We start from the raw sequence: 12,421 nt of genomic DNA on the forward strand, positions 1-12,421 counted from the left end.
AAGAAAGTACAAATGAACTGAAACTCCCGCACAATAAGGTGGGCTGAGATTTGCATTAAATTAGGAGGCAGGTTCGTGCCCATTACCTCCATGGGGACCAACCGTGACCTTCAAGCGTATGTTTAGGAAATGGGGAAGCAGGGTGGGGAACGCAGTTGGGGTTGGGGTGGAGCGCGGCGATTTGGTGGCAGCCTCTCTTTAATAGACTGACTCATTACGCATCTCAGAGCTCATCTGGGCTCACCCCATTTTCCCTGTCAGACAACATTCCTCCTCCATCCCTTTCCAACCAACCTCCATCCCCAGGAAGGAAAAGACTCATACCGACATTACACAGCTGGTCCATGGGAATTGGGACCAGAACACAGGCTTTCTGATGCTACGCCAGTGACCTTCCCATTGCATCCATTAATCCTGGTCCCTATCAGCTTTGGGCTAACACACTGTCAGCAGGTTAGCAAAAAATGCCACGTTGTCATAAGAAGACTCTTCTTTTCATGCACCTGTGATCTACGTGGGGAGAGCATAATGAAGCAGGACCTGCCTCCTCTGAGCTCTAGTCTCCCTGCCCAGCACACGGTGGCACACTTACCACCAACTCCCATCACATACTGATGGCAGACGGCGTTGATGGATTTCAGCACTGTTCCCACTAAGCGTGGATCGCACAATCTTATCCAATACGGTAGTTGACTCATGAGGTAAAAGCTACTCCCCATATCCAGTCTTTATGAGCTCCATCACCCAAGAGAAAAAGTAGGCAATTTGTGAGTTTTAATTTTTTTATCTCTCAAACCCACTATTGAGCTTCAACTGCGGCTGTTAGTGAGCGAAGGGCTATGCTCGACTCGCTGCAAGAATGGCCACAATTCTCCACCCGTCCCTGTAATCAAGTCCTTTGCGATATGACTTTGCAGCTCCTTTCATCAAGTGGGGGAGTTTATTTCTCCCCACCTTGTACTTGGACCGGCTTGTGACTTCCTTCACCCAATAGAATGGGATGGAAATGACAGTGTGACAGTTCAGAGCCTCACCCCAAGAGACGCAGTGTTCTTCTACCCAGTCTCTTGGAATCCTACTGCTGCCATGGGACAAGCCTGGGCTAGCTTACTAGAAGATGAGAGAAACCCTGGGCCTAATCACCCCCATTACCCCAGATGACAGCCAGATAACTGTCATTCATTCGAGTAATGCCACCTAAGACTAGCCAGCTCCAGCTGACCTGCCAGCTGACCACAGACAGATATGTAAGTCCAGGTGAGATCAGCCAAGTTTATCCAGACCAAAAGAATTCCCCAGCTATGTTGCAGACTCATGAAATAAATAAGTGCTTACTGTTTTAAGATACGTTTTGGAGTTATTTTTTAATGCAACCATGACTAACGTGCACTATCTAATGTGGTTCTCTCAATAATTTTTTGTAATAACAATGATCCCCATTTTACAGATGGGAAAGTTGAGGTTCGGAGAAGTAAAGCCTTGTTTGAAGTCATTCTGCTAGTAATCCCAGAGCTAAAATTCAACCCAGGTTTTTCTGACTCCTCTGTCATTTTTTGATGCAGCTGAAGAATCTCTAATACTGGGGTGGCAAATAGGCTTCATTTCACTTGCCAATGTTAGTTAGTTGGTAATGTCTGCCTATAATGTAGCGTTGAAAAGATGGAGGGGGAAAAAAAGATTACTGTGGTTGATTAGTCATGTCTGCCATGGATGGTGAACACAGAAGCAGCAGTGTGAGTGCTATGCATTAGCTATTAAGTCTTGTGTATACCCAAACCCAAAGTATGAGAGAATTTTTGCAGACATATCAGGACTTGTCCCTGAGGCAGAGCAGGGAGCTCTTACCTAAGATGAGCATGCACCCTTATGTTATGCTCAGGCCCTGTGTCTTCTAGTTGTTAGCCCTGTTGCCACCACTACCCAGCTTAGGGTGATATAGCGTAGTTCACCTCTTAAGGTTGGTGTTAGAATTAAAAGAGATAATGGATGAAAAACCATTTAATTTCCAGGTAAAAATGATGGCTAAAGGACACTTGAATCACCTTCCTCTCTCAAAATCAGCTAAAGACAGCAACAACCAAAATTGGAATATAGGGGAATTTTTCCCCTGAATTTTTATTGAAATCAGAAATTGCCATAGCCCCAAACCACAAACACTGAAGTCCTTTTGCCCAAATACTGTGAAATCTAGACCATTGCCCAGAGGAAAGAGAGAATCTATGTAAACATCCCTAGTATGTTTTGTGGATAGGAAAATTGAGGCTTTGCAGGATACATCCCAAACCTGAAAACTTTATCCAAAAATCTTTGGCTTAGAGCCCTGGGACCCAGTCACAGCCTCCCTCGAGGCTTTGCAGGGGCCACACTGACCGCTGGGTGTCAAACACTGAGCTGTGTTTCCACAGCAAAGGAAAAAACTGATGTGGTAAAATAGTTTAAGACGACAAACCCAAATGGAAGCTGTGGTCTCCCTGAGGTCGTCTCTCCCACCCTTTCCCACACTACCATCCCACAAAGAGCTGGCCCCATTCGAAACTGAGTTAAGAAGAAACCAGCACAGGAACTGTGCAGAAGTGCTGCGAAAGGGGAGAAAAGGAACATAAACGAAAGCAGATGAGGAAAATACTCTGCAAGAAGAATTGCCCAAAGAAGCAGGGAAAAACAATTGTTCTTTACAGCCTTCATCATTTTCAAATGACACAATGTCTCTGTAAAAGACTCAAATAAGAAATATAAGGATGGAAAGAAGTGATTATAAAATAGTGAAAATCAAGCTGGCTGTTCTTAGGAATGAAATAGAAAAAAAGAACAAAAGAGATTAAGCCACATTAGAAACACCAGCAAATAAAATGAATATGACTAAACTACAGTAAGAAATATTGCAGTTAAACTATGGAAAGTCATGCAACATTAAACAGAAAAGAAGAACTTTTTTTGGGGGTCAAAGATTAGAGTGATGACATGCCATGGAGTAACTAAGCCCGTGTGCCACAACTACTGAGCCTGCATGCCACAACTACTGAAGCCCATGTGTCCTAGAGCCCGTGCAATGCAACTACTGAGCCCATGGGCTGCAACTACTGAAACCTGCACACTCTAGGACCTGCGTGCTGCAACTACTGAGCCCGGGTGCTGCAACAATTGAAGCCCGTGAACCTAGAGCCAATGCTCTACAACAACAGAAGCCACCACAATGAGAAGCCTGCACACCTCAAGGAAGAGTAGCCCCGCTCACTGCAACTAGAGAAAGCCCACGCTCAGCAATGAAGACCCAACGCAGCCAAAAAAATAAAATTAATAAGATTAAAAAAAAAGATTAGAGTGATGAGAGGCATAAAAGACAGAAAAAGGTTAGCCAATGGATAAACCTTGTATGGGACAATGGTATAAAGATATTCAAAGTTATACTAAAATAAAAGTCTGAAAATAAAGTCATGAATCTTCAGGTTCAAAGTACACACAGTCTTCCAGGAATAATTGCTGAAGAAATATCAGCTCTAAGACAAATCTGAATAACTGAGCTTCAGAAATAAAAGATTCATCTGTTCATCTAGGTAGAAAAATCAAATCACAATGTAGGCAGAAATCAGATTGGCACAAAGGTCTCCATAGTAATGCTAAAAGGCATTGGAACAATGTCTACAAAATCTGAGGGAAAGAAAATACAACTCCCGAATATTATACCCAGCCAAGTTGTCTTTCAAGTGAAAAGGTGACAGACACATTTTCAACTGTCTGGAGCTCAGGAAACAACATTCATGAGTCTTTCTGGAAAAAAATATTTTATTAACAAAAATTGAAAGTAAAAAAGATAAAAGGAAAGGCAAAGATATAGTCAAAAGTTAAAATAAGAAAGAAGGAAGGAAGGAAGAAAGGAAGGATTGGGGCTGAGAAGTGATTCTATTTAAATGCAAAGCTCACTCTAAATTGCCATGAGAATTGTGCTTCCATAACAGCACGAAATGTTGTAAACCCTGACAAGATAAAAATAACGTTTTAAGGGACAGTATAAATGCACTAATTTCCTAACTTTTATTACTAGGGAGTCAGTAGATTCAGTCTAAAATAAAAACATAAAGCTTTTTTTTTTTTTAAAGCATGACCACAACATCTTAATTTTTTTTTTTCAAGCTTTCTTCTTAACTGTAAAAATATTTTTAGGAAAAGGATATATCTTGTGAGGCAACATTTATCTGAAGTTAATACTTATTTCAGTTTAACCTCGATTTTAAATTCTTCTGTTAAATTTAAGTAAAATTATATTTAACACCCTTTTATTAAAAATAGTGTATAATTTCATTTTTCCTCATCTATCTTTCCTTCTATGCTACACATGTGCACAGAGAGGTGCCTAGAATGAGATCCACCAAATGTTGAATTTATTTATTTTTTGTAATCGTCAGTGTTGCTTAAATGTTTTACACTATACATTTGCCATTTTTACAAAATCAAAATTCATTATTTTAAAATTATTTTGGTGGCATCAGTTGGATCTCAGATTGTGTCTTGCTCAATGAGATCAAAGCTGGTGTTTTGACAAAAGTGGGGTGTTAGGGGATATCTTTGCCAAAACTATAGGAGGATATCAGAGGGCCGCAGGGAAGAAGAGCTGAGAGGGGGCCTCCTGGGTGAGTAGCAGATGGTCAGTGTTGAGGGGACATTGGGGACGGCGGGCACGGTGCTGCCTGAACACCATGACTAAGGTGGCGTCCACCTCCGTATTTGCCATCCAAGTGTGGGACAAGGGATGGGACCCACAGACTCCAGCTTAGCTGACATTTACTACAAGCCCACTCTGTAGGAGCCTGTTTGGGTCTGGAGTATAATTACAGATGACAACTTTTCACACCCAAACTGTCTCCTTCCAACCCATTTCTCTGCAAACCCAGTTGTATCACCCAGTCCCCACCTGCCGAAACCCTTCCCTGGGTTCCTCTTGTGCTCAGCCCAACAGAGAGGTTGGATCACTTGCCCAAGGTCACACAGTTAGTCACTGGAAGATGAGGGATTTGAACCTGGTCAGTCTGGCTCCAGAGTCTGTGGGCTTAGTAGCAAAGGCCAAGGTCCTGAGCATGTCATGTCTCCCACCCCATCTATTCAACAGCTCCCAACTCTTCGCTCACACTGGAGAAGCCTGGATTGAGGGGCCTTCATTTAGGAAGAGAAATGGATTTGGCATCTGTCCTTTGGCCCCTTCCCTCTTCTTTTCCCCACTCCCAACTTTCATAGTGAAGTTAAGATAGGTTGGTAGTAAGAGCCTGGCCTGGGAGTGACGAGTTAAGGATTTGAGTCTTGTGACCTCCAGTAAGTCAAACAGATTTGCTCTAGTGCATTAATTAGCTGATCCATTCTTTCAAACACCCACTAGGCCCTGTGCCGGCTGGGTGCCGGCGAGCCAGGGAGACAGATCATAGGGGCATGGATGGAGAATAAGTGGGTGGCGCACGTGGGGCTGACTCCGTTTCAGCTGAGACTTCAAAGATGAGGGAAGCCTGTGGGATGGAGAGCTGGGGCAGAGCATTCCAGGCTGTGGACAGACCGGAAGCCATGGAGGCCATGGTGAGAAGGCTGGATTTTATTCCAAGTTCAGTGGGAGGCCACTGGAGGGTTTTAAGCCGGGAGGCATGTGATTGGATTTACTTTCTCGAATGTTACCCAGGCTGTGGAGGAGGCGGGAGGCCGGAAGTGGGAGAGGAACCAGGCGGGATGAGGTGCCACGGTCGTGCAGTTTCTAACTCGCCATCCTGCCTTCCGCTCTGCTTCCTGGCTGGCCCAGGGCAGGCAGCCCTGGGTCCTGGTCCTTCCTCCACCCCAGGCTTTAGAAGTTGGAAATCAGAGCTGCTGTGCAGTGAGGCAGAGATGGGGAACTCTAGAGAAACACAAGCCTAATTCCCACCCAGCCCTCACGACCCCCAGGATCACCTCCTCAACAGCCACGTCATGTTTGCATAGACACAGAGGTGCAAGATGGCTAGTCTGATGACAATCTTTGGCATTTGTACAACCCCTGACCTCGGCATGGCCTTCCCTGCCCTAGAGGGAGACAGGAATGGAATGTCGGCTGAATGTGCCAGAAAGCTGCCTTACCAGGCTCCCCATTTCCTTTTCCATATTCCAATGCCTTGTCCTGGCATCTCAGAGCGGTTCCTACCCAACCACCCATTCATTTGTTCACCCAAACCCTGTGAGGTTTGTCAGGCAGGGAGGGTCATGCCCACTTGTCAGATGTAGAAACTGAGGCCTGGGGAAGGGAAGCCACTTGTCTGGAGCCACTACCCGGTTGGTGGAGGCTTAGTCCTGTAATGGCTGTGTGACCTCGGGCAAACCACTTAACCTTTCTGAGCTGTCCTTTCCTCCTGGGCTCTGCTTCTTGCATAGTGCAATGGGGAGGTTCAAGCGGATTAGGATACATTTTACACACCTGAGAGGTGAGAGGGATTATTGTGAGCCTGGGTATCATTGTCACCACTGAGCAGCCCGGGGCTCAGCAAGAAGCTTTTCTTCATTTCCCTGGCTCCGTTTTTCCAAACCAAATCCCCCAGCAGGCCAGCAAGTGAAAGCCATGATTGACTTGTCCTTATCAATATTCCTCCCACAGCTTGCCATCCTCCCTGTGGCCTGAGCAAGAAAAACCCATCCCTGCCTCTGGTAGCTCTAAGCCTTGTCAGGTCCTCAGGTTCCTTAGAATCCCAGCAATTCAGGGCTGGACTCTGAGATTCCATCAGACTCAACCCTTTCACTGTGTGGATGGTGAACCTGAGGCCTGAGGGTAAATAATAATAGTAGTAACAAAAAATATCTGGGTCATTGCTTTCAGTTACAGATCATGAGAAGAAAATTCATATCAAACTGGCTTCAGCACAAAGGGGAAGTATTGGCATAGGTAACTGAAAAGTCAAAGAGGAGGGTTTCAGGAATGGCTTGCTCAAGAGCTCAAACAAGGTCTGAGTCTCTTTCTCTCTCCCTGCTCTGGTTCTGCCCCACTGGCTCCATCCTCAGACCCTGTGTTGGCAAGATGCTGCAGCAGCCTTTCTGTCCCCTCAGGTTCAATTTCAGAGGCAAAGAGCAAGTGCTTCAGTCCCAGCATTCCTATCCAGCATTTAATTGCAACTTGTTGGCTCTTATCAGATCTTGTGACCATCCTTGAGCCAATAACTGTGGCCAAGTTAATGTAAATCCCTGACTAGCTGGAGCCACCCAGAACCACAGACTGAGAGTAGAAGGAGGGGGTTACCTTTGATCCCTCCCCAGATCAAGGACTGTTGTTGGAATAAGAGGAGATGAGTACTGGGGCAGCAAAGAACTGATGCCCGTTGGAGTACACATCAACGGCAGTGGAGCACCTACTGCCACGGATGCTGGTCTAAGCACTTGGCATCCAGGATCACAAACCTCCCTAGCAAGCTGCCAGGTGGGCATCCTCACAGAGGAGGAAACTGAAGTCAGAATGGGAGGTGACCTACCTAAGGCACAGCCAGGAAGGGTTCAAAGTCAGCAGCCCAAGCGCATTTCAGAACAGTTACCACTGGGGGTAACTGGGGCTCGGTCCCAGTGAAGAATGCTAGGAGACATTCTAGAACATGCCTGCCAGCTATCCCACGTGGGTCCTCCAGGTTCTCACCCATTGCTGGTGGAAGGCAGGCTGCCTGGCACGCAGGCCGAGAGGAAGCCTCAGATGGAGACTTACAGGTGCCTGATGGAACATTCTAGTGGTAGGGTCTGGGATGGGGATTGTCGAGGGGATGTGCCTGGGACCTGGGCAGCATCTGAGGAGTGTATGATTGACAGAGGGGGAGGGAGTCTTCTCCCTCCTTTCCAGTCTCGCCCACCTCTGCCTTCCTGACCACCCCACCCCTGCAGAGGCGGAGGAGTTGATTCATCAGAGCCGCAGTTACTGGGGGACTGGGTTACTGTGCTACAAGGCCGGAGCCCATGTAGCCTTTCTCTTCCACTTTCTGCCACTGCCATGTGGTGGGCAGATGTAGGCAGGACTCCCCTCACCTTTCCCACTTTGTCCAAAAAACTACTGAGTAAGTTAGGTCACAGACTGCAGCTTGGTCCTATGCCCCCCTTCCCTTCTTGAACGTCCTTCCCTCTTGTGGTCAGACAAATGTAAACCAATCTCAACTCACGTAGGAGCAAGGTAGGAGGACCCATCTAAGCTTTGAGCCTAAGCTAGAAATATCTAGAAGAGGCATAGTCAGGGTGTGGGAGAGCACAGCCTGCACAGAAAGACCCAGAGCAGAGGGCGAGAGAAACTTGTGGACATGGCAAAACGTGGCCTTGTCATCATGGCTGGATTGTTGGGACACCTTTAAGTGGGCTGGCCTGAATTCCAGGGCGCTATGAACCCCAGATATTGAGAACCATCCTGGCCTTGGCAGGTGGGCAGCCGCCCCTTCACTGCGGAGCTCCTGGCTGCACGGCCGTCCCGGCTGGAGGGCCTGGGGGTCCTCAGGGCGAGGTGACCCTGCGCGTGCCCCTCCCCACGCTGGGCGCCCCCCAACACCACCCCCTCGTTTCCTCTCCGCCTGCAGGTCCGGTCGGGGCTCTGGGCCCGCGGACGTCAGCACAAACCTGGAGGAGCCGCGGGGAGGGAACTGCGGCCGCGCCTTTCTTCTTCCTCCTCCTGCCGCCTCAGCCACCTTGTCCCCGGCCACACATCAGGCCAGCGCTCCGGGCTCATACTTTCAAAGGCCTTTTACCTTTTCTAGGTCACGATTTTCTTGCTTTTGGCCAAAGGCCACTGCAGAATTTACAGAACGAGGCGCAGGCGCAACACGGTCTTCGGAGGACGGAGCTCGCGGGGCTGACGGGCGGCTCCCCCGCCCCGGTCTCTGCCCGCTCCTCCCGCAGCGGCGACCCCGGCGGCGGACACAGCCGCATCGGGCGGGGCTGTGATTCCTCTCTCCCGGGCGGGCTGAGCCCGGGGCACCGTCCCCGCCCAGGGGCTGCTGGAGGCCGCGGGCGGAGCCGGAGGTGCTGGACGGAGGGCGGCGCCGCGGGCGGGGCTCGGGGTCCATCGCCTGCCCTGTCCCCTGAGTGGCCGCGTGCCTCGTGGCCGGGAGGCACAGCCCTCCGGGCCTCACGTCCCCCGCCAGGACAGGGGTGAGAAGCACACCCCGTGCGGCTGTGGCCAGGGTTCAGTGAGGCGATGCAGATGGGGTCCGTGTGCCTGGCTTCCAGAACTTTCCATGAGACCCCAATCGCCTGGTGACGGAACGTTAGGAAGCCGGTATCGGGGTAATTTTGTCTCTCTCTCACTGAACCGCGAACCTGGACCCTGAGGTGAGGTCCGGGAACTGTACCGGGAGAAAGTAGAGCCGCGGCTCCGCCCTGACTGACCGGGGCTCCCGCGGGTCAGCGGGGACGCGGGTCCCGTGGCCGGATCGAGGCCCGGCCTGGCCAGCGGGGGCTGCGGCCCCGGCGGTGGAGCCCTGCTGGGTCGGCTGAGTCACAAACGCCCGAGCGCTTCCCAATTTCTTCCTGGGGCCGCAGGGCTCTGAAGCTGAGGCCGGGGCCCCTCAGTCCCTCCTGAGGCCGGTGTGAGCGAGTCAGCAGGGCCCTCCCCACCCAGGAAGCTGCCCCCATCAGGGTCCTCGGCCCAGGGGGAGGAGCGGGCCGGGGGTGGAGCCGAGGGCAGAGACTGGACGCGTCATTCCCCCCTGAGCCTCGCCTGACACCCCGGAGAAGGGCGGTGGTGGTTCGGGCCGCAGGGCTGCTGGGGGGACGGCCCGGGGCATGTAGGCAGAGGTCAGCGGGGGCTGGCACCACCAGGAGGGCCTGGGGGTGGTGGGAAAGGGGTGCGCTAACTGGGACAGCCGTTCCCAGAGGTGGGAGCGCGCAGACTCACCCCGGGAGGTGGTTAAATACAGACTCCCTGGCCCCACCCCATCCCAGAGGCCCTGGTGCCTGGGTCTGGGGAGGGTCCGGGGAATCTGCATGTTCGCAAGCCCCTCCTCCATTCGGGAGGCTACCGACCACACTTTGGGGACCCTGAGGTGTCTTCTCGGGGCTTGGGCTGGAATTGGAGGACGCTGAGTGGGCCAGGGGTCCGGCAGGTGACCGGGGAAGGTGCAGAGGGGGCGCAGAGCTCATGGAGTGGGACAAGAGGCTTTATTGGAAAGGCAGGTGGGATAGGATAGGTGTTCAAGGCTGGGGGCAGGTGGGGCCTGCCTCTGGGTGATGTTTGTCACACGCAACTCACAGACCAGCTGTGGTTCTGTGTGATTTGTCCCCTTGAATTTGGACAGGGGTGGCCTTTGGTTGCTTTGACCAATAGGATATGGCAGAAGTGATGCCGGGCTGGTTTCTGGGCCCAGCCCGCTCCCCCTGCCTCTCTGGGGGAGGCCAATGTTAGGGCTGTGGGGAAGCCCAGGAAACCAGGGGAGGGATGGCTTGGGGAGAGTGATGCCTGCTGACCCCAGCTGTGGCAGCTGAGCCCATCCTAGGTGATATATATGTGAGGGAAGAAGGCATCTGGGCCATCACAGCCCCAGCAGGCGTGTCAGGGGAAGAACTGAAGCCGCTGACAACCAGAACCGAGGCCCAGATACACGGCCCCATCGAGCCCAGCAGCCGTCGACAGCCCTGCCGACTACCCGGCTGTGGCCTGTCACTGCAGCCACACAAGCTGTCCTCCATGTGCCAAATTCCTGGCCCTAAAAATTGTGAGCAAAATTTTAAGCCACTGGGTTTAGAGGGTCTGTTTCACAGCGACAGAGAACCAGAACACCTGGGATTCCATCTGTAAAATGGGGAAACAACACAGCACAGGGTCAGAGTCAGCCTCCAGAGGACACTCCAGGTTCAGCTCTGCCGCTCGGCATCCAAGCGGCCTCGGTCAAGGGACGTAAGTCACCTGGAAGTGAAAGTTAATAATAGTGCAAGTCTCCTGGGGCTTTGTGGGGATTAAGGGTTAATCCATTTGAAGTGCTTAGAACTGTGCTGGCCCGTAGCTCTAACAGACGCCAGCCATGATTGTCACCTATTATCACACATAGGCCTGTGGTGGGCATTAAATGAGAGCTTGTGGGGGCCGGGCACCCAGTAAGCACTCAGTGTATGTGTGCTGCTGTCCTTAAAGATGTACTCTAGAGAGGACCTTCAAGGTGGCGGAGGAGTGAGACGTGGAGATCACCTTCCTCCCCACAAATACATCAAAAATACATCCACATGTGGAACAACTCCTACAGAACACCTACTGAACGCTGGCAGAAGACCTCAGACTTCCCAAAAGGCAAGAAACTCCCCACGTACCTGGGTAGGGCAAAAGAAAAAAGGAAAAACAGAGACAAAAGAATAGGGATGGGACCTGCACCTCTGGGAGGGAGCTGTGAAGGAGGAAAAGTTTCCACACACTAGGAAGCCCCTTCGCGCAGGCAGAGACAGGGGGTGGTGGTGGGGGGGAAGCTTCGGAGCCATCAAGGAGAGCGCAGCAACAGGGATGTGAAGGGCAAAGCGGAGAGATTCCCGCACAGATGAGCGGTGCCGACCAGATATATAGATTGCCAATGAACATATGAAAGGATGCTCAACATCACTAATCATTAGAGAAATGCAAATCAAAACTACAATGAGGTGTCACCTCACACTGGTCAGAATGGCCATCAACAAACAATAAATGCTGGAGAGGGTGTGGAGAAAAGGAACCCTCTTGCACTGTTGGTGGGAATGTAAGTTGATACAGCCACTATGGAGAACAGTATGGAGGTTCCTTAAAAAACTAAAAATAGAACTACCATATGACCCAGCAATCCCACTACTGGGCATATACCCAGAGAAAACCATAATTCAAAAAGAGTCATGTACCACAATGTTCATTGCAGCTCTGTTTACAATAGCCAGGACATGGAAGCAACCTAAGTGTCCATCGACAGATGAATGGATAAAGGAGATATGGCACATATATACAATGGAATATTACTCAGCCATAAAAAGAAACAAAATGGAGTTATTTGTAGCGAGGTGGATGGACCTAGAGTCTGTCATACAGAGTGAAGTAAGTCAGAAAGATAAAAACAATTACCGTATGCTAACACATATATATGGAATCAAAAAAAAAAAAAGAAAAAAAAAAGGTTCTGAGGAACCTAGGGGCAGGACAGGAATAAAGATACAGATGTAGAGAATGGACTTGAGGACGTGGGAAGGGGGAAGGGTAAGCTGGGATGAAGTGAGAGAGTGGCATTGACATATATACACTACCAAATGTAAAATAGATAGCTAGTGGGAAGCAGCCGCATAGCATAGGGAGATCAGCTCTGTGCTTTGTGACCACCTAGAGGGGTGGGATAGGGAGGGTGGGAGGGAGATGAAAGAGGGAGGGGATATGGGGATATATGTATATGTATAGCTGATTCACTTTGTTATACAGCAGAAACTAACACAGTCTTGTAAAGCAATTATGCTCCAATAAAGA

The 12,421-nt window shown here is 50.2% G+C and overlaps 1 protein-coding gene across 21 annotated transcripts in view; it reads right to left on the bottom strand.

Moving 5' to 3' along the window:
- LOC132362587 (uncharacterized) overlaps positions 1-9,175 on the bottom strand; it is a 60,257-nt gene extending 51,082 nt beyond the window's left edge. For 14 of the 21 annotated variants that reach the window (XR_009502402.1, XR_009502420.1, XR_009502407.1 and 11 more), the window contains exon 1: positions 8,706-9,175. Coding sequence is in view for 15 of the 21 variants with exons in the window: in XM_059917395.1 (XP_059773378.1) it covers positions 8,706-9,023 (318 nt within the window). In the remaining 6 variants the exon portion in view is untranslated. Of the gene's footprint in view, positions 1-8,577 lie in introns of all 21 variants that reach the window. The other 7 variants (XM_059917455.1, XM_059917447.1, XM_059917464.1 and 4 more) reach the window with 6 other exon arrangements.
- Between the last annotated feature and the right edge of the window lie 3,246 nt (positions 9,176-12,421).

Source organism: Balaenoptera ricei, chromosome 1, assembly GCF_028023285.1.
Source record: "Balaenoptera ricei isolate mBalRic1 chromosome 1, mBalRic1.hap2, whole genome shotgun sequence".
In the NCBI taxonomy this organism is placed as follows: domain Eukaryota; kingdom Metazoa; phylum Chordata; class Mammalia; order Artiodactyla; family Balaenopteridae; genus Balaenoptera; species Balaenoptera ricei.